Source organism: Chinchilla lanigera, unplaced genomic scaffold (genome assembly GCF_000276665.1).
Source record: "Chinchilla lanigera isolate Chin_1 unplaced genomic scaffold, ChiLan1.0 scaffold00032, whole genome shotgun sequence".
NCBI lineage: Eukaryota > Metazoa > Chordata > Mammalia > Rodentia > Chinchillidae > Chinchilla > Chinchilla lanigera.
The window spans coordinates 15,940,566-15,965,924 of NW_004955433.1; the positions used below are offsets into that span (position 1 = coordinate 15,940,566).

Below are 25,359 nucleotides of genomic sequence, written 5' to 3' on the forward strand. Positions count from 1 at the left end.
GCCTGCAAAGACTTCAAGGTCTCTTTGTAGTGCAGCCTGGCCTTGAACCCACTTTGTAGTACAAACTGGCCTCCAACTCACAGTAATCCTCCTGCCTCAGCCTCCCAAGTGCTGGGATTATAGGTGTATACCACTATAACCCTTCCCCCAACGTCTCTGAGTTTTTACTATAAAAGACCCACTATAGACATAAGTAACACACTAATATTTGAAAAAACTTTTTAGCACTGTCACTTTTACATTTTGCAATTTCCTTAATGTTACAACAGAAGACAGTAGATTCTCATTTCTGCCTCTGCATTCAGTAAGTTAACACTGAATTTCATGTATTTTATGTAGTCTCTGGAAAATTCCTCTTTGAGAGCAATGAAACTAAATGTGCTTTGCTATTATGAAAATAGTTTTCACCTCACAGGCCTCCTCAAAGGTTCTTGAGGATACCCTAAAATGGGTCTGAAACCATGCTTTTTAAAGAATCACTACTTTGGAATTGCTACTAGCTGGCTTTGGTTGTCTGCCTGTGTTTGATATACTTTCTATTGTTGAGGTCTGGATGTATTAATATTCAATTATTTATTTATTTTTGAGGCAGGGTCTTGTTACATAGTTTAGGCTGCCTTGAACTCCCCATGTAATCCAGGCTGGTCTCAAATTCATGGCAGTCTTCCTGCCCTAGCCTCCTAAATACTGAGATTACAGGCGTGTGCCACCACACCCAGCTTTCAGTTTTGTTAAATTTTGATTTTTAAGTTCTCACAAATCCCTTTTAAAAACAGGCAAGTAATACATATACTCAAAAGATTAATTAGCTGTTCAAGTGTTCACAGCAAAATTAGAAGTCCTGCTAAAGTTATACTGTGCTAAGATAAGGACTGTAAGTGGTTAACACTTAGCTGAGATCTCTATTACCTAAGAATAAATATAGAGCACCAAAGGCAATGTAGCACAAGCAGTAAAGACAGAAACTGTGTTATACTGTTGAATTTTCTGTAGAAGAGAGAGGGAAATCCTCAGTAATCTTCATATGCCTCACATTTAATATGCCCCCTGGCAATGAGGCACCAATGTTGAGAAAACAGGTTAATTAAAACTATGTAATACGAACCTATGTTTGTACACAGACTACCAAAAAGCACTTTCGTTTTCGTAAATAGTAACTGATACAGCGGGATTCTGGGTAATTTTTTCCTCTTTGGCACTGAACATAAAAATGAATGAAAAATAACTAACCAGACCTATGAACACAGGATGTTCTTTCTTGTGGCTTATAGCAATTTTTAATTTTTGTGACTAGATGGTGGCAAAAAGCACAGTGGACTTGACTCCAGAGACTGGCAGCTCCACTCACCCTCAGTATCCAAGTCCACAGCCAGGTTCTGGAAGATGTCCATGTGTGCCGAGTGAGTGATGGTGCTCATGGAAGGCGTGCTGCCTTTGTTGTGGATGTGCGCAATGGCCTGAGTCCCTACGTAGAGCACCAGTGCATTGATAAGCTGAAGGTTGTAGCGATTGCCAGGCTCATTGGATACCTAAAAGAGCAAAACAGAAAACTTAACTTCCACAGAGCCTCAAAGAAAGGGTGAACAGCTCTCAATATTCTTTATGATCTGAATATTGGGACTTCAGCCTGGTGTAGTAGCACAAGTCTTGATCCCTAACCTGTTTTCCCAGTACCCTAGGAGGCTGAGGCAGGACAATACCCAGGTTTGGGCCCAGCCTGGGCAGTTTAACTAGAGCCAGTCTCAAAAATAAAACAGGGGCTGGGGTGTACCTCGGTGTGAGGGCCATACAATCAATCTTTAGTTTTTTACCCATCCTCCCAAATCAGAACTGATTGATTTAATGAGTCATCTTAACGCATATATATCCATTCCAAGAGTGCTTCTATCATGAAAAACGTGAGTTCCTTTGAGAACCCAAGCACATGTCATCACTGTGCTCATGACATAGCTCTGAAGTAAAGCTAAGTCAGAATACATGTGCCATCCCATTATGATAAAAGATTTGGAGAAAGTTTTGGTTATAAGGTGAGGAAAGATTGGTAAAATCTCATTTGAAGTTATTCTACATAGCAAATTAAACCATAATCTACTTACCTAGGAAAATCTTGGGGATACAAACAAGAAATGACTGTCAGTAGTGTATTTTTACAGGAAATTACTTGTTCTCAGGCTGTCCAAAGCTGTAGTACTGTGTAACTGATCAAATATACTACTACAGTATACAGTCTCATTAAGCTCACCCAAATAAACAGATATGACAGTTTGTTTCTAAATCTTTAAGTCAGGGTGAAAGGACTAACTCCTGAAATGAACCGAACATAGGATGGTGCACAGAAAGTGCTTTCTATGACAGACACAGCAGATAGCTTTAGCTTAAGCCAAACCAATTAACCTGTAGGTTGCTGCGCAGATCAGACAGAAAAGTGACCGGTGATCGAGTTTTAAGATAGGAGTCCAAATCCTTTTTGAACTGAGGTGGCATTACTCCGGTGAAATTGGTGAGAATCCGGGGTGCGATGTTAATTTCACTCAACATATCCACCTGCCACAAATGCCAAGAATCACAATGACAATCAACTGTAGGAATTAACAAATTTTATCTATGCTACAAAGTGGTAGGATTGTTTTTCTACAATTATACACATTATACATGCCTTGAAGAGTAGACTGCCACCTTATATTGGTTTAATCAAACTTTAACTTGAAGACTCTGTACAAAATGATAGATATTTTTCAAAGAAATGAAGAAATTTTTCATTCTATAAATGAATGAATGACTTACTTTCTAAAGACTTTTGATGGACAAGTCTAGTTTATACCACTAACGCATTTTTCCTAAACTTACATTTAAAAGAGTCCAGAAGGAGATTCCAAGAGTGCAAGCCCCATGAGAACAGGAAGATACTACACTTAACTACTTTTTAAAAATGCAGTGGGGATCGAAGTAGAGAATACACAAAAACTGTAGTAAAATGATCCTTTTTCCTTCTAAGTACAAGCACACACATGTACATACAAAACATGTTATATATAGGTATTACAAAGGTCTGTTCTGCACTTTTTTATCATGTGCACAACACTCAATGACCTAACACATTGGCTGGGGTTCTGTAAATACAGACAAAAATACTGAGGCAGCATTTAGCAGCAGCAATATAGCCCACCCAGCTTAATAACACTGATTGTTTTTCTTAAACAGTACCCTTACCTACCACAAAGTGTGTGGGGTGTGTGTGTGTGTAGAGAAAATTACACTGGTGTGTCTGTGTGTGTGTGTGTGTGTGTGTGTGTGTCTGTGTGTGTGTGTGTAGAGAAAATTACACTGCCCACATACCAGAAGAAGGACTAAAATAGATAGAACTTTTCCTTAAACAGTTTGGAACTTTACCTTCAGATTAGGAGTGAATGGGTCTGGGAGCCTCATGTTTCTTGGAAAGGCACTCAGGATCAGATTTCTTAACTGGATACAATTAGGTGGGATCACATCACAGAATCCATAATGGTAATCACAAAGGAACTCTGGGAAATCATGCAAAAGAACCAGCAGCACTCTGAGAGTACCCTGTTTTTAAAAAAATAAAAACTTTCACAATAAGGAAGTAATAGTCTTCCTACTTTGAATTTTAAAAGGCCTGAAGTATACTTTAGGTAACATAAGAACTGCTTATAAGCTTTAATCAACACTGTACTGTTACTTTATCAAAATATTTTTATCTAAAATTATAAAAACTAGGTAATACAAGTTTGTAGCCTCAGATGCTAGAATAGTCTGCACAAAAACAAAATACACTGATTAAAGTATTTATCTTAAGAAGCTAGAAAAAGAACTAATGAAAGCCAAAGAAAGCATAAGAGAAAGAACACCTATCAAATAAAATTTTAAAAAATGAGTCAAGCAGAAGAAAAATTCAAAGCCAAGAGTTCTGAGAAACCCTTGCAAGACTGATAGGGAAAAAGGAAATTACCAATACCAGTAAAGAGAAAATACTATCACTAGAGATTCTACAGACATTAAAAATATTGACAGGGCTGGGGATACAGCTCAGCAGCACAGCACCTGCCTGGCAAGGAAGCACAAGGTCCTGAGCTTGATTCCCAGTATCAAAAAAATAAAAACACAATTTTTATTGAATGATTTTTCTGCAAAATAAACCGGACAATTCAGATACATAAACAGTTACATAAACTAGAACTCTGCTGACTTCTGAGGCAAACAATCTCTTGCACAACTCAATAGAGGCCGCATTCACTAGAAGTAGAAAACAGGTAATTCTGAGTATGATAACTTAAATGTTCCTCAAGTGATACTTTCCTTTAAAGGGAGTGAAAATGCAAGCCCTGAGAGAGGGAGATACTTGAATATATATCAGTAAAAGGCTTGAATACATAATATATGAGGAACTCTTATTTTAAAAGAAAAAAGGTGTGGGGATGGCTTAGTGGCAGAGCTTTTGCTTAGCATGTATAAACAAAACACTGGAAAAAGAACATCACAAAAAGGCTAATCTACACAAAATTTCATTAAAAAACTGGTAAGGAAATTGTACATTAAAACTTCGAGATCCTTCTGTACATCTACCAAAATGGCTAAAACGTTAAAAAAAAAAAAAAAAAAATCAGGCTACCAAGATGTGGGAAAAGTGTTAACTGATGCAATGGGTATACACTGGATTTTAATACTTTTCTTAGTATGCTATACAATAAAAGTTTGATAAAAATATAGTTAAGTCCTCATATACCCAGGTAGGTGTTCTTTGCACTCTTGAAGTCTTTAAAACTTACAAATACAAATGAGCTGGGCATGGTGGTGCATGCCTGTAATCCCAGCACTTTGGGAGGCTAAGGCCACCCTGGGCTACATACAAAGTGAGTTCAAAGCTAGCCTGAACTGCATAATGAGACTGTGACTCAAAAAGACGCCACCCCCACACACACACACACACACACCGCAAATATAAATTAATTACCTTGTAGAGAATTTGCATAGGTTTGGTGAGTTCCACATTTCTAAGGAAAGGAGCTAAATATTTGAATAAATCAATCAGTAGCTGTGCATACATAGGCCATCCCTGAAAGAAAGGTACATAAGCCTTAATTACACTCAGGTGTTTTCCAGTCATCAAAAATGTACTCAAAGAGCTATGCTGTTGACCTACCATCTTCATACTAATATAAGGAAAGAATAATAACACAAGTACTTCTAGACTGACCAGTATTAGAAAAGGCTATTAAGGTAATGGGAAATAATACTTGAAACAAACTGGCTCCAGAGATGTAAGACAGTCCCTGTGCCTGTAAGAAAATCTGAAAGTTGAGAAGAGACCTTGAAGAAATTTGAGGCCAAGTGAGAAACTGGAGGTTTTCTTTCTTGTTTATTTGAATTAAGTCCTGAGTCTTGACAGTTGTGAATTTGCAGCATGAATCTTCTATTTTCAACCAAATGGCCTGCTTACTTAGCCATACTAATTATGTTCAATCTTGTACTTTATTGAGTATGTTGTTCCCTCTTTCTGAAGTGGCTTTCACTAAACAAAACCAAGTTTATGCAGATGATATTCCACCTTGTGAGGATTTTTTTTGGCTGGATTCACTCTAGCACATTAGTGCTAGAAAAAAAGCCATGCTTTTTTCTGGACTGATGGATGGGAATAAGGACATTTCCTATCTAATTCCAGGCTAAGAGAAAAAAAAAAATCATACTATCTGTGGTGCATTTGCAATGAGACTCTTTAACAGAACCTGATCAAAATCCTTCAAATAAAGTAGCCCAGGACTGAGGATGCATGCCTAGCATGTATGAAGACTCAGGTTCAATGTTAAGGTCAAGGTAAACAAGTATATGACTCTTCGCTGCCAGCATGTAGTTTTGTATTCAAATGGTGTCTATGCTTCCTTTAATGTAGGACTTACCTACCGTCACTGACTGGAAATTCAAATACCAGGAGTATTTGAATGGATTGACCATTCATCACTGGATGACCTACCATCACTGGAAAAAAAAGTTACCCCAGCAGCCCTCAAGCTTAAATGTGAGTGGGTTTTGAGCACTCAGACTACAAATTTGTAAAATCCACCAGCACCAGATTGAGCCCCTATACCCACATTCATTCAGATATCTAAGGAGGTGAAGAATAATTTCAACTTTGAGACTGACACCTTCTCTTCCCTGGCTTTTAAGCTTGGAAGAGGTATAGGGACTACTAAATGACTAACTGAAATCTACAGACAGTGCTAATAAGCCCCAGGTAGTTACAGTCTTCATCTGTAGGAGATAAACTGCAGCCACACCTTCTGCTGTGGCGTATGTGCCAGCATTCTTGCAATAAATATCCGATGGGAGATCAGTTCAAGCCAGGCATACACAAAGCCAGGAGCTTTGGTAGGCCTTAAGATGTGGAATGTATTGCTGAAAGAGAAAAAAACCTTAGTCATAAGATCGGTCAAACTTAAAAACAGTGAACAATACATGAATGTAAGTAACATGCAAGTTGTCTTACAAATCAAATCAACATACCTCAAAAATACTACATGTGAGTTTTACTAAAATTTTACTACAAGTTCAGCAGCTTTTAACAACAGAACTCTATTAAACTCATTAATACCCACCAGAAAGCTGTAAGTGTCTGAAAATTAATAGTTTCCAACACATGCTCAGGTGCATTGAGTTCCAAGAGCAGCATGATAAAAATCCGATGGTAGGGAAGCTGCTGAAATTCACTCTGCCGAACATCATGATCCTGTAGAAGAACTCCCACTACTATACCAAGGACCTACATAGAACACACAGATTATAGCCTGTATATCATACCGGTAATTCACTTGTCACTTTCAATTCATTCTTTTTTATTTTCTGAGAACTGTGCATGAAGTCCTACATTAAAGGAAGCATATATACCATCTGAGTACAAAACTACGTGCTGCCAGCCAAGAGTCATACACTTGCTTGCCTTGACCTACAGTGTCCTATTTTCTTTGAATTTTAATATCCTCAGACCAAATCTATATATTCTTCACAAATCCCCACTTTTTCTAAAGCTCTAGAAATCAGTATGGCACTCTCGTATTATATCATCTTGATATAATCCAACAATCTGATGCTTTTGGTTGGAACTGAAATTGACAAGTGGCAAATGGCTTACACCGAGCATTCGGTAAGTGGCCTGGGGAGCTGTTGAATAGGCTGCAGAGATGTTTCAAAGAACTGTCCTTGATCACTGAACCGCCAGGGATATGACAAATTCCTTTCTAATTTTCCCAAACAGAATTTAGATCCATTTTCCATATATTTTTGCATTATTTCAATGTTCAGATTTCTGAGAATTCCACTGTCAGTCCTGGTATTTGAATTTCCAGTCTATTAGCTGTACATATTTTAAGCCACCTACTCTGAGTTACTCTGTTTACAGGGACAAATCTCATGCTACCTAAATATCTTCTGAAATTATAATCATTACCAAAACCTTAACATACTAAAATATATATTTATTTTTAAAATTTTAGTCAAGGCACACTCTTTTTTTCAAATTTAGTATGTTTGTATATTATCTCTAATTTCATGAAAGAAAGAGTTGTTAACAAAAACACTCAATACAAGGGGCTGGGGATTTAGAGCTCAGCGGCACAGCGCCTGCCTGGCAAACGCGAGGTCGTGAGTTCCATTCCTGGTACTGGAAAAAAACCAAACAACAGCAGCAACAAAAAAACCCCACTCGATACAGACTTCCTATGTATAAGGAGTAGGCAAGAAAGGACCGCAGACCTTATTCAGCAGATTAATCTTTGTGACAGTGTTGGTAGCCTCCCCTGAGTGCTTCACTAGCAGTGCAATGAGTCGGACAAAGGCATCCAGGTTGTGATAGCACTTGGCTCGGATCATAGTGGGATTAGCAGCAGGATTGTGCTGCTGCTCAGCCTGAGCACGGTAACTGATTTCAACACACATTTCAGTGCATAGACGAAAGAACCTTGTTATGAGGTCATCAGTCTTCAGTATTCCTTGCTGGTGCATCTACCATAGAAACAAAATAGAAATGCACAATGAATTAATGCCTAACAAACCTTGTACACCTTCACCTTTATATTCTCTCATTTATTCCTACTGACACATTTTTTACAGGTAAAATAGATGTCAGTGGAGAATGACTTCCCCATTAAGGAACCACGACAGAATTCCTCCATGTTTTAAGTTTCATGGAATACACAAAAGAAGGAAACTGACAAGAGATACTATGCCAACTGTAAACAGGAGGTTATCACCAAATAATTTGGAAAATTATCCAAATAAAATCAACTTTTAGTAACTGCCAGTGTCGTATTAAGACAGCCTGGACAGCCAGATGTTGTGGCATACAACTTTAATTCTAGTGCTCAGGAGGCTGCGGCAGGAGGATTGCTGTGAGTTCGAGACCTTCTTGGGCTACAGTAACTTCAAGACCAATTTGAACTACAGAGTTAAAAGAAAAAAAGTTTGGAAAATGTATCTTCCTCCCAAGAAGAAACTAAATTACATGTATTTTAACTTTCACACATAATTTACTTCTCAACAAGTTAAAGATAACTTCCTCTGACAACTAATAACAAAGGTTTTGGAATCCCAAAGCTACCTCCCAATCATAATTTGTATAATAAGTAGGTATATAAAATGAAAATACCCAGAGATTATGTCTAGCTATTTTAATATAATGAATTGCTACATTAAATTACAATAAAGTGGAAAAGCCAAGTTTACTTATAAGAAAGGAAAAACTACAAATTATATGAACTGGAAGTAAAACAAAGCAGTATTTGTTATTTGGCTAGTATTAAAAAAAAAGAGACAGCAGGAAAATACGTATTAAAGCTGCAGACTAATGTCAGCAGCACTTACTAAACAAAGAAACCAAACTAAGAGAAAATCTGATAAAAAGTTATCCTGGAACAATTTAAGTGTCTCTTCATAATCAACCGAAATAGTTGAACAAAATGGACTATAATAAATACATTCTACCAAGGTAGAAGGCCAGTGGAGGGACTTTTGTCTACACAGAAATCTAAAAAGGTGCATGGGGAAAGGAGAGAGTGTGGGTGAGCGGCAGACAACAGGGACCAGTCTGTTACAACAATGGGTGGGTGGGTGGTGTGGGTGTGGTGTTTAGGTAGAAAGGATACAAGAGACGTGGGGGGGGGGTTTTAGGTGGAAAGGATACAAGAGACCAGTGTGTGTGTGTGTGTGTGTGTGTTTGTGTGTGTGTGTGTAGTGTTTAGGTGGAAAGGATACAAGAGACCAGTAGGGAGTGAGGGGTGTGTGTGTGTTTGTGTGTTTGTGTTGGAAAGGATGCCAGAGACTGGAAAAATGTAATGCATAATCTTTTCCAAGACAGAGTGATAAGCCCAAATAAACCAGCAGGAAGTGCTGAGACAGGTGCCACATCCACACCCATGAAATAAAAATCACAAAACCCAAGATTCAAGTGTCTTACATCCATCCAAACAAGCAGTTAAACTATGAACATGCAATCGCAGCCTTTTAATTAGAGTGTATCTTATATTTCCTGGATTCTTAGGGGAGTAATTTATCTAGTATATCTTACTAAGTAACATTCACCTTAAAAAGTAAATATAATTTTTAACAACTTCCAGAATTCCTATCAGTTTTTCTACATTCAATAGTTATTTATTTGAAAATATACCTAATTCAGTAATCTTTCTTTGGAAAAACACCCAAATTGTGGTTTCAATTTTAAGAAATAATGGCCAATCTACTGAAATAAAAAGATAGCTCACCCTCACTCACTTCACCAGTTCTACTAAAGAAATTCAGTTCAGCAAAGTACCTCTCTTGCCAAATTAAGGTTTGGATACTACTTTAATCCCTCAGAGCAGCTGAAAGCAGTCAGTGATGATCAAAAACAAAACCCAAAATTTAGTATGGTTCTCTCCCTGTATTTTTTTTCTGTTCATTCTGTCCACCAACATTCCTGCTGCACCTTGATTTTTAGCTATGGCTTTGGTTCCTAACAGCTGAACTCCAGTCTACATCAAATTTAACAGAAATACCAAAAACTTATTTCCCCACAAAGAGTATATTACCATGTTTAGGTAGGTAAACTACTTACATTGGAAAATACAATAAAAATGCTCTACCATTTAAATGTATTTTGTTTGACTGTATCTTGACTTTTTTTTAAAGCATGAGCTACTACTAGAATTTATTAATCCATGATCCACTGCTGCTGACGATCAAGCTATTAAATTTTTATTAGGCAGTTTCATTATCTGATCCCATGTAGCTGTGGCAACTGGAATGGGAAAAATAGGGGTACAGAGAGTGCTGACTTTATCACTGTGATCAATGATGGAGAAACATACACTTTTAGTTTGCATTAGTATGGAGATAACTGTCTGACCACAGGTGTATAATACTGATACTGGAGGTATCACACCCTACTTATGTTGAATAAAAAGCACCTTTCTTTCCAAAAGCTCTACCTGTCCAACAAACGCAGAGAAAGCTTTGGTACTGTCACGGCCAGCTGCTGCTGAATGGTAGAGATTCACCCATTCCCTCAGAAGATACTCTGCCTTCTCCCTCAGGCCTGGCGGGTCATCATACTCTGAGGCTTGAGAGATCCCAGAATGCATCATAAAGTTAGGGCCTCCATGAGCACGATCAATCATTGCTTCATAGTTGGATCGCACTACTTCCATCAGCTGGGGCAATCTAGTACAATAAATCCAGAGTGAAAATCAGTCTACTCATGGTTGTGATTTCAAAGACATACAACTGGACAATTTGATTATTTAATAGAAACCACAGAGTGAAGACCACTTCACTTGAGCATTTCTTTGTTTAAAACAAACTAGTCTTGGTCTCTTAAATCTGTTTACTTGTGAGGACATGTAACATAAAAATGACAGATGTCACTTAAGCTACTTCATCAAAAACTGTGACCACTGAAACAGAGCTGATGTTTTGAGTCAATAAATAATTTACTATTTGTCACTATGTGCCATACTTTCTCTTGACTTTAAACAGTTAAGAATTTGTTTTATTTAAGAAACAGGCTTAGGGAAGGTTAAGTCCACTTGCCTAAGATCTGAGAGTTTTATAGTGGCAATACCAGGGTTTACACCACAGGCTTCTAACACAAAGCAAGCAGTCATTGAATGCTCTGCACTACACCAAGAAGGCCTGATTGGCAGTTAGTTAAGCTTTCATTACTTCCAGGGAGAACATTAGGCTAACTAAAGTTTCTCATTTAGGTTAAGCATTTATAACAAAACTGTTAGCAAGTCTGCACGTTAATTTCTGAAGTACATTCTTAAGACAGCTGAAAATGTAGAGAATCCAAAAGCATTTCACCCTCACCCTTCTGGAGCATTGCCTCTGGAATGAGCATTAATCCTCATGAGGGTTTCAATGGTGTGGAACAGATCTGCCTCGGTAACGTGGGAAACACTCCTTTCATCCACCAGCAGAATTTTTACCAACTGCATAGCAAACGCCACCGCCATGTAGTTTAAACCATTTTCCATTGACTGGAAATACAGAAAATGTAATGTGAGAGAGAAAGGATAGAACAAAAGCACTCCCTGAGTTCTCTTTTGAAAATTCCTTTCATACCTGTGCTAGGTGAAGATCATACTGCTGCATGTTAACCAAATGATTGCGAATTAGCAACTCCACTGCTTCCACATTATATTTATATTCATCTCGACATTCAATTAGGCACCTAGAAAATGTCAGTAGTTTATTCCCATACTTATCATGTAAAATAAAAAGCATTTTATTCAGTGGAAATGTGTTCCAAAATAAAGGAGCACTAAACAGTCAACTGCACAAATCAGTACCCACGGTTTAAAATAGCCAGTAGGCTGGGGATGTACGTAGCTTAATGGCAGAGAGTACATTTGGCATACATGAGGCCCTGGGTTCAATCCACAGCACCAAACAAATCACAAAAATAGCCAATAATAAAGACAAACAGACAGCCCAGGGTTTTGAGAGCAGCCCAATGTTAACATAGCCCAGGATAGGGGTTGAAGGGACGGTAGGGGGATGGGGATGGGGACAGTTGTTATATCATGTACAGGTACAAATTCTCTATGATGAATGTGATCATTGTGTATACCTAAACTGTACCACCAGAATCTAATTAAAAAAAAATAAAATAAAAAGCCCAGGCTTTGTTTTCAAATTCCAGGAAAAAGGATTCCATTCATGTTATTATTTACCTATGAACACCACCACTATGTAATCTCTGAAACAAATGACCTACAGTTTATTCCCCTAAACAAGGTACTGATTTTCCGTAACTATCATGAAGAGGAAAGGGAGAGTGGATGGGAAAAGACAATTCAACAATTCTAATTTTTTAGAATTAAAAAATTCAAACATCTCATTTACCATCCAAAACAAGGAGGAAATTCTGCACAGAAACAGAGCCATGTACATCAAAAGCCAGTTGAATAATTCCTATTCTGAGTACTGACCTTGTGATCTGTTTGTTGCACCATGGAGATCCATATGCCCTGCCATCCTGCAGGGCTTTTAGTACCAAGAGGTGGCACTCTCTATAGCGCAGCAATAGGTCAGCATCAGCACCACTTGTGGCATCTAGTAAGCCCTCTACAGCCTATGGGCAAAAGAAAGTATTCAGAACCATGGAAAAATGTAGAACAGTACTCAGCCCAACTATCAGAACTGAAAATCAAGCTTCAATACAAACTACATATAGTACTGTCTAAAGCCTTAAAGTTACCACTCTAAGTTCTATCTAGTTTAACTTCATTCTGTGTTGTTCTGCATTGACTTGAAAAACCTTTGCAGTCTTAGCAGCCAAAATATTCCCTAAATACTTGGATCAATTTGTCCCTCAAAATCTATCAAGAGTGATCATCATATAGTTTCCTCAATAATTTTATTTCCAAAAAACTTTGCTTAAGGGAAAAAGTGTGACTTCCTACTTCATAACTGCTGTTGTTATATTCTTTAGGGCCTTCACACTGGGCTACATTCCTACCACCCACCCCCACTTTTTTATTTTGTTTTTTTTGGAGATAGGATCTTGCTAAGTTGCTGAGATGGGGCTCAAACTTGTGATTCTGCTTCATCCTCTAAAGAGTACTGGGGATTATAAACATGTACAACCATGCCCAGCTTTTGCTAAAACTACATTCTACACTAGAGAAAAATCAGCTATTTATATAAAAGAGTATGATTTTTCTCCTCAGATCTTAAACATAACTGCTTAACTGCATTAAATACGGAGGGAATAGCACATGTCACTAAATATTTACAAACCTACCTAATATCTGAAAGTAAAAGTTTAAGAACCAACCTTCTGGAGTAATCCAAGAGCAGCTATGGCATCCCGAGAGTTTCGAGATAATACTACAACTTCCAAAAGACTTCGAAGAGCTTGAGCTTGTGGGTTCATGGCCAAAGTTGGTGGAATGGCATGTAGATGTTGCTCCAATTCTGTAATGCACTTATCATAAATCTGAGCTACATCATCTGTTGCCCAAGCTTGCTGTTTTACAGAAGGAAAAACAAAAAGAAAAGCAAAGTATTTTAAGAGTTTTCACTGGCGCATATACCCAACAGAGGTCCATTAGCATGCTTACTCCCTCTTCATTTCATCAAAATAGAGGGCCTCTGCTAGCGCCCTCCTTTTTGGTTTTTTTTCCAGTACAGAGAATCGAACTCACAACCTTGTGCTTGCCAGGCAGGCCTTGTGCTGCTGAGCTAAATCCCCAGCCCTGCCCCCTCCTTTCTGAACTACTCAGTCTTAATGCTGTTAAGTAGGGTAGCACAGGGCAGGTCCAAGGACCAGGGGGTTTGAATAGGAAGCCTGGCAACATCACTTCCCGCATCTAGTAAACCCACTACAAGTTAAGTAGTAGTAGTATCAGACTAGCTATCAAGTTGTTCACTGGAACACAGTAACACCGTATCACTTGTTACATTCCTCTGAAAAATGTATTGCCTAGAAATGAGGGTGTAACTCAGTGGAAGAGCATTTTCCTAGCAAGCACAAGGCCCTTGTGGATCTTGGCACCACAAAAAGGAAGAAAAAAATTACTGCCTATATTTACCCAAGAGAACACAGTAGACAAACCCAAATCAGGCCAATCTAGAAAATGATATATTGATAAAGATCATGAAAGATTAGAAGGCCAACAAAGATTTTAAGGAATGACAACTAAACATGAAATGCATGGTTTTAAAATAGGTCTTTTACTACACATTAATGGGACAATGTGGTAAAACTTGAATGAGGTCTAATAATCAGATGGGACTAAAGTGTCAGGGTTTATTTGTCGAGTTTAACGTTTACACTATGGTCACATAGGTGAACTTTTTGGTAAGAAATATAAACCAGTTGTAAGTGGTGGCCTGTGCCTATAATCACAGGTATTTGCTGGGGGCTGGGGATTTAGCTAAGCAGCACAGCGCCTGCCTGGCAAGTGCGACGTCCTGAGTTCGATTCTTAGTACGGGAGGGCAGGGGAATCACAGCTATTTGGGAGGCCGAATGGAAGAATCATCTATCTAAGGCCGAACAAGATAGTAAGAGCCTGTATCAAATACATGTAACACACACAGGATTTGGGAGTAACAGGACATCAAGTCGCAACATACACTCAGGTTTTCCTCTGATGCCAACTTTTCTTGTGAATAACTTCCAAATTTTAGACACTTCCTACCCCAAAAGGAAAAAGTACTGAGATTATCAGGCAAATTCCTTTTTCAGGGGTGGGGGTGGTATCGTGGATCAAACAGAGGGGTGGACTACCAGTGCTACATAGCATCTTACAAAGTTGTTCGTGTTGGCCTCATATTTGCAATCCTCCTGCCTCAGCCTCCCCACTAACTGAAATTACAGGGATGGGCCATAATATCTAGCTAAATTCTTCTAATTAAACATTGAAGCTAAATCAATCTTATGTATTTTAAATACTTACTGTATTTTTTCTTTTTTGGTATCAGAAATCGAACTCAGGACCTTGCACTTGCCAGGCAGATGCTTATGCCACTGAGCTATATCCCTGGCCCCTTACTGTATTTAAATAAAACTTATGATCATGCTTATCTGATACAAATACCTGTAACTTAAAAACAATTGTGGGTGCATTTGCCCCTGAAACTTAACTCTAGGAAGAAAATATATTAACTGACAAAAACATTCGTAATAGACTATAAAACTTTCAGTTCAATCCAAGACAAGTACTCACTTTCATGGGCTGAGCTAAAAATCCTGTAGGCTGACTTAAGTCATTCGTAGGCAGGAAGCCAGGCACATTGCGTGCAAACTCTTCATAAACAGCCAGCTGCTTTGGGTCCACACCACCAACCTTGGAACAGAAACATTTGTTTTAACAAGAATGAACTACACAATGAAAGGAATTTTTTAACAGTGGAACATCTAAAGAACAGTAACAACAAGGGTTCTACTAAGAGTCACTGCAACATGTAACAGCACAACTGAGCATGTGTGCCACACATAGTTCAGAAGAGGATTCCTTGAGTCACCCCATTCATAAATCCATTTAAAAATTTCCACAGAAAATGTCTCAGACAGGATCTTTGCCTGAATTGTTCTCCCTTGGAGCTGCCAAACGGTATCAGATGCCTTACCATCTTGGACTAATAAGCACAAACACCAGAAAATGTGACAAAGGAAGCCCAAGCTGGGAGACAGAAGCTAACAGGCACATGAACTCTTTAACAGTAGCACTTCAACAACTTTGGGGAGTAGAGAAACCTAAGATATTGCCATACTATGCTACTGGGATGAGATGCTTTTCTCAGAGACAACATTTCACCCTAATGTCCTAGTCCTGGTGAGGGTTCAAGCAACAAGATAAAGGAAAGAAAGATAAAAGGCTAGGAGAGACAGAGCCCCAATTCTCACTTTCAGCCTGATTTGCTCTGGCATCCGCTCAGCTTGGTATGTTAACACAACAGGATCACAGTATCGGCGTCCTTCTTGCCTAGCATGTTTTCTCAGCTCAAATTCCTGCAAACAAAAAAAGTCACTGAGGTTCTTGTTATGAGGGACTTCCTTAAGTTTAAAAAAAAAAACAACCTAAAAGGGAAGAGCTAAACACTTACAGTTGCTAATCTCTTGTCCATTTCAGGGCCTGCTTTTTCTACCGCAGTCTTTTGAATAAAACAGCAAGCTAATTCACAGTTGTCTTGTGCTAACTGAGCGGCTGCCTGATCCATCATTTCCCTTTGTTGTGGGGATGCAGTCTATTTGGAACAGGAAAAAAAAGGAAAGAAAAAATAAAGTAAATGTAGATATGGGATGTACAATGCATTCAAATTCATTTTTATTTCTGGCAGTACTTAATAAATCAGCTGTGAGCCTGAAATATTCTCAGTCACCAGCTCCCTCTGACCATAGGATACAATGAACACTGCCAAGAGTGGTGGTGCACCCTATAATCCCAGCACTGGAGAGGCTGAAGCAGGAAGACTGTTGCTGAATCTGAGGCCAGTCTGGGCTATATACAGTGAGTTGAAGGCCAGGCTGGAATACACAGTAAGTCCCTGTCTCAGAAAACAAACACTGAACATTTATCAATTTGTTGTGAACATGGTGAACAATGTGAAAACAGTAAAGCAATAAGCAAAAGAATTATTTAGTGATCTACCTACTTAATGGCTGTTCAGACTTACACTCATCACTCTGACTTATGACCTGTTTTTTTTCATTGTATAGTACTATACAACTTGTTTATAGAGCCTCAATGTCTTTTTTGTACAGTACAGCGGTTTTATGTTGCTATACATTATAGTACTGCATGTAGGTTATGCAAATACATAAGAGACTCAAAACTAGTAAGTCACCTAAAGAGAAAATATTTGTTACTATATGTTCAAAAATCACCAAAGTGATGCCTGTAATTCCAGCACTCAGGAGGCTGAGGCAGGAGGACTGTTGCAAATTTGACACCAGCCTGGGCTACAAAGTGAGCTCAAAGCCAGCCTGAACTGCACAGCCAAAATGACCAAAAACAAACAATAAAAAAACACCAACATAATTCTATAGTGTCCTACTCCAATTGCATTAATCTAAATTCTTCATAGATAACAATAATGTTAGGGGTACAATAATGAGCAAAAAGCAGAGGTACTGCTTCACCTTACAGAGCTAATCTCTATGAAGGAAGACATCTAATGTAGTCATTTTAAGATTACATGGTAACATGTACTACCCAAAGACAAAGACAAACACACTGAGCAGTAGTAAGTTTTGTACTACACCAAATTAATAACCGACTTACACGGAGGGCTGAGGCAAAACTGTTTTTGAGGTTGGTCGAAATACTCATCAGCAAAGGCTCCCGGCAGGTAATCATAGCCATGCCAGCTGTCAAGTTACGCATCATGTGATGAGCTGCTATTCGCATTCGAGATTCCTCAGAATCCAGGGCAAAATCCTTTCTGACAATTTGTTCACAAGTAGTCATAGCAATCTTAATCGACCTATCCACCACAGGATGGACCAGCTCCTGGACAGCCCGTTCAATCGCTTGCCGTACACACTGCTTCAGTTGAGGATGGGCCTGAAACAAAGGAATCTGAAGGGAAGGTGGGTAGAGAAAATGAGAAATTAAATCAACATCCTGTTTAATAAAGCCTGCCAGGCGTGGTGGCACATGCCTATAATCCCAGCACTTGGGAGGCTGAGGTGGGAGGGTCGCTGGTAGTGTGAGGCCAGCCTGAACTACATAGTGAGTTCAAGGGCAATCTGAATTACATGGAGACCCCGCCTCAAAAACAAAACAAAACAAAACAAAACAAAAAACCCCAAAACAAAAAAAAAACAACCCAAATTCTATTAGCAATCATACCCACGATTCTGAAATTACTTCAAGGTTAACAGAAACTACAGCTGTATACTTAAAATTAAACAATGAAAACGCCAGGAAACAGAAGCTGGGTCACATACCGAGGAAGTATTACCCTAAGTGATTCCATACAACTTCTGATTCATAATATAGATACTCCTTGTTTAGTGATCTACCTGCTTAATGGCTGTTCACTTACACTCAGCACTCTGACTTATGACCCGTTCTTTTTCATTGTATAGTTCTGTACAACTTGTTTATAGAGCCTCAATGTCTTTTTGTACAGTACAGCGGTTTTATGTTGTTATGTATTATAGTACTGCATGTAGGTTATGCAAATACATAAAAGCAAAGTCATCAAGTTGGAGTTTCTTTTGACCATTTCTTTATTCTGAATGTTGTAATGTACATACTAAATACTGTAATTCCTCAGAATAGCAAAGATTTCACAGTGTCTGCTGGGTTCTCTTGCTTCATTTGAAAGAAATCTTCCTGATCTTTCATTACTAAGCATGGTCCAGTGAGTAACAGGATTGAAACTTTTAAACTTTTGGGTCTTTCCCTGACATTTACAGAAGGGAAAAGAGAAGATTAGTATCATCTCTTAAAAATATTTTCAAATTCTTTTAATACAGAAAGTTCAACCAGGTGTGGTGGTGCACACCTGTAATCCCAGCACTTGGGAGGCTGAGGCAGGAGGATTGCCATAAATTTAAGGCCAATCTGGGCTATACAGTGAATTTAAGACTAGCCTGAACTACATAGCAAGACCCTGCCTCAAAACCCCCCAAAATACAAAAATTCAGTGCATTAATGTTACTCTTATATCTAAACATTTTTGGTTTCTGAAAAGCCAATGAAAAACCTAAGCTGCTGATTCTGGATTAAACAAGTGCTAAGCAGAAAAGAAAATAAAAGCAAAAACCTATAGTATACATTAAGGGTCTTTTGATCTGCTTAAGAATTACCCAAGAATATGACTTTATAGCTGTCTTAACTAACTGTCATGGGTTGGGATAAGAGGAACATATAAACCCTAACCACTTAAAGACCTTTTAAGAGAAGGAAGAACAAATCCCAACTGTACTACATACATAGCAGTTCCAGATTTCTACTCTGAAAAAATACTGCAACCTAATAATCCAAAGTGAAGGAAGAAGAAAAGGTGGCCCAGAATGCATTTTGTTACAAACTAGGAACAAGGGTAAGGGAGCCGTGTTTACTTACTGTTGGGTTTAGTGTTATGTGTGGTGCCAGGCCTGCAAGGGAATAGACATTGATGTCATGGTAGCTGTACTGTGGCTGTGGTGGAACTGTGGCTGTACACGTAGTGCTGGTTGCTGGAGTTGTAGAAGTTGCTAAATATCAAGAAATGAGAGATTAAAAACACAAACATAAATTCGTTGACTTTACAATAAAATTAGCTGGCAATTTAGTCATTAAAACTAACTACATTAGTCTTGCAGGAGGGGATGTCTTAGGTCTTATCTTACCCACTCTAAAAACAAAATTCTGTTATTATAAGAGATGTGAACAAAGCTTGTAAATTTTTACCTGTGACAGTAGACCAAAGCACAAAAATAAATGTAAGAGTCAAACTATACTAGCAGGCCCAAGGCTTGTAGGTGCAGTCTGTTATTACAGATGTCAATTTTCAACAGCCTGCTAACAGGTATATCTGCAAGTTTTTAGTTGCCAAAGGAAAAGCTCATTTATTCTGTTCACACCTCATACATCCCTATAAGCCAACCCAACACCTCCTATCATATTGATGTAGATAAAATAAATCTGTTTCTCTGTCTGGTCAGCCTGATCTGATAAATCCCAGCTTTGAGCCATAACACAAGGTATCATGCCATGAATTATTCCTGAGACCTTTTCTTTTCTTTTGAGACAGGGTCTTACTAGGTAGTACAGGCTGGCCTCAAACTCACAACAATCCTCCTGCCTCAGCCTCCCAAGTGCTGCGATTATAGGCATTCATCACTATAATTGGCTATTTCTGAGACTTTAAGCAATGATAAATAACAACTGATTAAATAACACTTAGTTAAGATTATTATGTAAATTACAGGAATGAAATCTAACAAGATTAAGACTAAGCCTAGACGTTACTTCTATTTGAAAATTAGGAGGCTCACCAAAAAAGCATGCAAAATATCAATAGCACATGAAGTGGAATAACTACAGGTTGCTATACACATGGAGATGTATCATTTAAGAGAAACATTCTAGCTAAAAGCACTACACTAATTGTCACTTACTTGTGGTTGTGATGGGAGGAAGTTCTTCTGGCTGCTTGACATCTTTCTTTGGAGCAGAGAGTTGTTCATCTAAGTTCTTTAGGCGATCTTTATCCTTTAGGAGGTTTCCAGGCTTTAGCTCATTGATATCTAATGCAAGGTTCTTACAGAGGACTTCAATCTCAAACTTCAAATTTAACTGCATAATTCCAATGTGTCATTAGAATTTTGAAAAGAAAAGTTTATTTTTATTTATTTTTTTCTAAAGGAATATAAAACTACTTACTGACCACTGCTTACCATTATTTACAATAAAGTAAACAAGACACAGTAGAGTAACACTCTGACTATTACAACTGTGTTTTCCTGGCTTCTGCTGAAAACAGTAACCTGAATACAGACAAGATCAAGCCTATATGTAAGGAACAAGCTGGGGTCGAGAAAAACATACAGGTCAATAATTTAGATTACAAGTTTGTCTACTCATTTACTCTATGAAGTCCTAAATTGTGAACACTTCTAAACACTCAGTAGGTTCCCATGAGCCAAGTCTTAAGACATCTATGAAACCTGACTTTGAGTAGATTTCAACTTGTTATGAAGTAATGCGTCATAAGGAACCTCTAAAGTTTCCTTAATAAGTCTTCCTTAGCTAATTCAAACAAACTAGGTTTTGACTTGTTACCTTATTTGGGTGGGGAAGTTGTTGGCAGAGATAAGAATGTTTTTCAGGAATTGTGCAAGTAAACTGATACTTTTTTTGACTAAAAAGACATAGACATGGGTTCTGATATGGCTGCTTTGAAAATATCCACTTTAAACTGTCCAGTTAATCACAGAATCATCTATTTAACTTGAAAGGTTATGGCTTTAGGAAAACTTGCTAATTAACTGGAAGTGATTTATTTCTGAGGTTGCTCAGAATGACTGCATCTCAAACATGAGCTTATCACCCATGATTTTTATTCTGGTGAATTTTTAAAAACAAAACAAAAACCATTTACATAAATATCTTATTTATACACACAAACAAAAAACTCAGAATGGTCCTTAAGCATGTGTGCTAAAACATGAGTTCTGACTGAGTTTGACTATGGACAATTCCCCTAACATTTAGAAAAGCAGAGGAAATACATCAGGCTATCAAATGTTCTTTTCTGATAAAGGAAGCAAATACAAAAGCTTTTATTTGTTCAAAGTAACCAGTGTTACACAAGCAAAACAAAATCCAACAACTTCCCCAAATACTACTTTCAAAACCAACATATTAAACTTGATTTCTATGAGAATGCTGTTTTTTATATTAGTAAATCAAAACCAAGATCCATTTTATCTATATGTATCTTATTCAATAACTTGTTATCATTTGTATAAATGAATATAATATTATTATAATGAATATGTTATACATAAATAAATGACTGAAGTTATTGAGCTTCATCTTCTAGGCAAGAATGCCAAGTTAGTCTCTCTTCATAAAAAACAATTACAATCTGAGAACATTTCATATTTGCCTCTTTTGCCAGCACCAAGTCAGCCTTATCTGAATCTTTCCATTTCATGAGAAACATCAATTCTCCACTACTGTCTGTGGCACCAATCATTCATTCAGGATCAAGACCTCTGGCAAAGCCTCTAGGTTTGTCAGCAGCATCTCTTTTTTTCTTGGATTTACTATCATCAGATTCACTGTCAGAAAAAATTTTCTTTTTGTACTATCTTTTTCTTTACCAGCTTTTTGAGAATTAAGAAATGCTTCAATTAACTCTAGACAATCTAAATTTTCTTCAGGTTCCCATGTATTGTCAGCATCTATAAATTCCTTCCACTTTAGAAAATATTCCACCTTCCCATTCACTACACATCGCTCCAGTACATTTTCTACCACAGATTTGTTAGGCTCTGCTTCCTCAACTTTTTTACTTTTCCCATTTTGTTTCTTTCTCATTTTTTGCAACATATTTTTATTAAAGGCCATTTTTAATTGCAGACGTGGAAGAGCTATTATTCACAGCCATGGATGCTTGGTCACGGGTCCCCAGTGTCTCGGCCTGCACACCTGCAGCTCCACTCACATCCCAGGGGGCCTGGGTGCTGCGTGGGCTGTGGGGGTGGGGGTGTGACACCGCCCCAGTTTTATTCAAAATGTACTTTCAACCCATTATAGTGCTTCCCTCCAAGATACTCTGCCTTTACTGTATTCATTTTAACAAGGTCAAGGCAGAGAATGTTCCAAAGATGCAAAAAATTTACCTTTAAATCATGTTCCTGATGTAGCTCAGCTAATACATTCATAATTGCCATTGTCCAGGGGTTTGGTGGCCTAAAAACCTAAAGAAAAACTGTATGTTAAACTGGCCCCCAAATTGACATTAAATTAGATTATTTAAAAGTTAAAACTTAAATCTATGTGATTAACAAAATCCCTTCGCCAGGTGTTTGGTACACGCCTGTAATCCCAGCACTGGGGAGATTGAGGCAGAAGGATTGCTGAGTTCAAGGCCAGGATGAACTACATAGTGAGACCATCTTAAAAAAACAAAAACAAACAAAAAACCCTGCCTTCCCACCTACTCATATAGAGCATATTGTAGAAAAATAGTAAAACCCAAGGCTACTAAATTCAGTCTTGTAATTTCATCTAACTTTTCAAATTGGGTATGTATGATTCACTAAGGAAAACTAACTGAACTACCTTTATAACTAAGAATATAAACTCTTGGACCTTGTGCTAAAACAATCCAACTCTACAGATGAGCTATGAATAAAATATTAAAATTTACTCACCACACTACGAATGCTAGACTCTAAGACTTTGGCAACAAAGGGCACTACATAGAGCAACTCTTGTTGTCCTTTAACATAAGCTTCTAGCAGCAAAGATTTCACATCCAAGTCCTAGAATTAAAAAAGAAAAATTCAAAAGCTGGAGATATACTACAAAAGCCAAAGTACCCACAGAAAGAGGTACTAAACTCATCTCCAAAACAGGAACTAACATAATGCATCTGACTTTTGTCTTAGAAAAAGAAAGCAACAGCCATATCTTACTGGCTTTTCTTTATTCTAAAACAGATGTAGCAGCAAGGACATAGAATTTAGAATTCAAAACACAAGCTAATCATTACAATATTTCCCCAAAAGTTAAGATTTAATACACCATAACATTCTCAAATTTTACATGAAACTCACAGTGTGTAAGATGGGTTTATTTTTAGCTAATGTAATCATTCCGAGCCAGTGTCCCAAGTTCTTCAGCAAAGAACGATCTGAAAAATTGGCTGCAGCTTTATCAGAGGTCAGGAGCACCTGAAATAGTGTAGGAATCAGTAAATTAAATTTATGAAAGAAAATTCTCCGACCATACGCTTCAGAAATCCACTATTTTATTGTAAAAACAAGCCATCAATGTTAAGAATATGCTTCGAAGTAAGAGTTACTCCATTATATCATATTAACATTATTTCATTGTGCTGATTATCATACATCAGTTTTTGCCACTAAGAAGCCTTTTTAGGAGCTGGACACATACTTCTGTGGTAGAGTGCTTGCCTAACATGTACAAGGCCCTGGGTTTGATTCCCCAGCAAGAAGATTTTACTTTTTAAGAATAGGTACAGATTGAATATCCCTAATCTGAAAAATCTGAAATCCAAAATGCTGTAAAATCTGAAAAATTGTCAGGGCTGACACGATGCCAAAAATGGAAGAGTTGCAATCAAAAGTGAAACACATTAAAAATACCACATAAAATTAAGGCGGTGTGTGTAAGGTATATTTGAAACAAATGGATTTCATGTTTAAACTTGGGTCCCATTATGCAAAACATCTCATTATACAGACAGAAATATCCAAAAGTCTGGAAAAAACTAAAATCAGAATTCTTGTACTGCGCATTTCAGATAGGGCATACTCAACCTGTAGTACAAATATACTGTACAAGATTTAAAGCAGACACAAAGTCAAAAATGTCAGGTATCCTCCCACAGGAAAGTATTTGAAAATTCTGAAAAGCTCAGTTAGGTTTAAAACAGAATTAACCATAGAACTATTTTGAAGAGCTAAATCCAATTTAAATTAAGATAATGACTGCACTTCTCGCTCATTCAAAGCAGTAACTATGTGGAGGAATATAGTACGATAACTATTTATTATATTACAATCTTTTAATATCCAGGTCATTATACAGTATATCTCTTGAGTCAACTAAGGTCACTTCCTAAAATATACTACATATTCACTGCTTATTCACTTCTTCGTTGAGACAGGGTGTCATTCAAGTCAGACTCGCCTTGAACTCACTATGTAGCCAAGGCCAGCCTTGAACTCCTGATCCTCCTGATCCTCAGCCTTCCGAGTGCTGAAATTATAGGTATGTGCCACCATACCCAGCTTCATTTCTTCTTAAATATCTAGAAAATTCAATTCATGTAACCAATTCGCCAATTACTGTATTTTCTAAGAGGGACAGAACTCTCACAGAAGTATGAGAAATTTGGGCATAGACATAATTTACAGCTCTATGTATTTCTGTTTAAAGGACAAGATCTTAAATTCTGTCTGCGTAGGGAGTAACTTTCATCACTATTATTAGGTTAAAAAAAAAAAACAAAGAAAGTTCTGTTCCTTAACTCCACAAAGAAACAGCAGAATGGCACAAGTCAGCTGTTCAAAATAAAGAGCCAGGAATTCTTTTGCACTACAGCGTAACCAAGAATGGGGAAAATTCCCATCCATAGTTTAAATATAGTGCTGGTTCCTAACACAATCCCAAATTATTTGGCAAAGAATGATCACAGTTATATGATGAATTATATAATTTTCTTGAAAACAAAACAAGACCTTTCTTCTACCAGTAATGGTTTAGAACACCTGAATGGTTTAAAACACCTGAATTTTATGAAACATAAGAACCTGATCTTAAGATAAATTGCAGAGAATTCTTGAGAAAAGCTATTCCAGAAGTAGGTCTAGAGATACCTGGCACTAACAGAAAATACAAATACAATTTATTACTACATAGTTTGCAATAGTTATAGTGCTTCATATCTAAATACCTAGCAGCAACAAGCATCCATCCAATGGTTTTCTGAAATACTGTTGTTAAAGAAAAAGTTCTAGAGCTAAGAGCGTACTGCAAATAAAATACTAACAGAGGAAAATCAAGTTAGAAAGAGATAATAATTGAGGCCAAACTAAACAACTTAGAGCCTGTCTCAAAATAAAGGGAGTGGGTATCGTCCTGCTGGGGAGTAGGGGCAGAGAGGACGGGGA

The 25,359-nt window shown here is 37.6% G+C and overlaps 1 protein-coding gene and 1 pseudogene across 7 annotated transcripts in view; both read right to left on the reverse strand.

Moving 5' to 3' along the window:
- Positions 1-25,359, reverse strand: part of Cnot1 (CCR4-NOT transcription complex, subunit 1) — an 88,757-nt gene that overhangs the window by 1,775 nt on the left and 61,623 nt on the right. For 4 of the 7 annotated variants that reach the window (XM_013516128.1, XM_013516129.1, XM_013516127.1 and 1 more), the window contains 21 exons: positions 23,278-23,394; positions 22,873-22,983; positions 22,339-22,416; positions 20,107-20,284; positions 19,070-19,200; positions 17,276-17,572; positions 16,098-16,238; positions 15,898-16,002; positions 15,218-15,337; positions 13,322-13,513; positions 12,474-12,616; positions 11,605-11,713; positions 11,350-11,519; positions 10,449-10,701; positions 7,762-8,010; positions 6,609-6,772; positions 6,291-6,408; positions 4,970-5,071; positions 3,391-3,564; positions 2,395-2,544; positions 1,349-1,529 (listed from right to left, as the gene is read on the reverse strand). In XM_013516128.1, the coding sequence (XP_013371582.1) occupies positions 1,349-1,529; positions 2,395-2,544; positions 3,391-3,564; positions 4,970-5,071; positions 6,291-6,408; positions 6,609-6,772; positions 7,762-8,010; positions 10,449-10,701; positions 11,350-11,519; positions 11,605-11,713; positions 12,474-12,616; positions 13,322-13,513; positions 15,218-15,337; positions 15,898-16,002; positions 16,098-16,238; positions 17,276-17,572; positions 19,070-19,200; positions 20,107-20,284; positions 22,339-22,416; positions 22,873-22,983; positions 23,278-23,394 (3,283 nt within the window). The remainder of the gene's footprint in view (positions 1-1,348; positions 1,530-2,394; positions 2,545-3,390; positions 3,565-4,969; positions 5,072-6,290; positions 6,409-6,608; positions 6,773-7,761; positions 8,011-10,448; positions 10,702-11,349; positions 11,520-11,604; positions 11,714-12,473; positions 12,617-13,321; positions 13,514-15,217; positions 15,338-15,897; positions 16,003-16,097; positions 16,239-17,275; positions 17,573-19,069; positions 19,201-20,106; positions 20,285-22,338; positions 22,417-22,872; positions 22,984-23,277; positions 23,395-25,359) is intronic. The other 3 variants (XM_005388448.2, XM_005388449.2, XM_005388446.2) reach the window with 1 other exon arrangement.
- Positions 20,293-22,330, reverse strand: LOC102014078 (annotated as a pseudogene).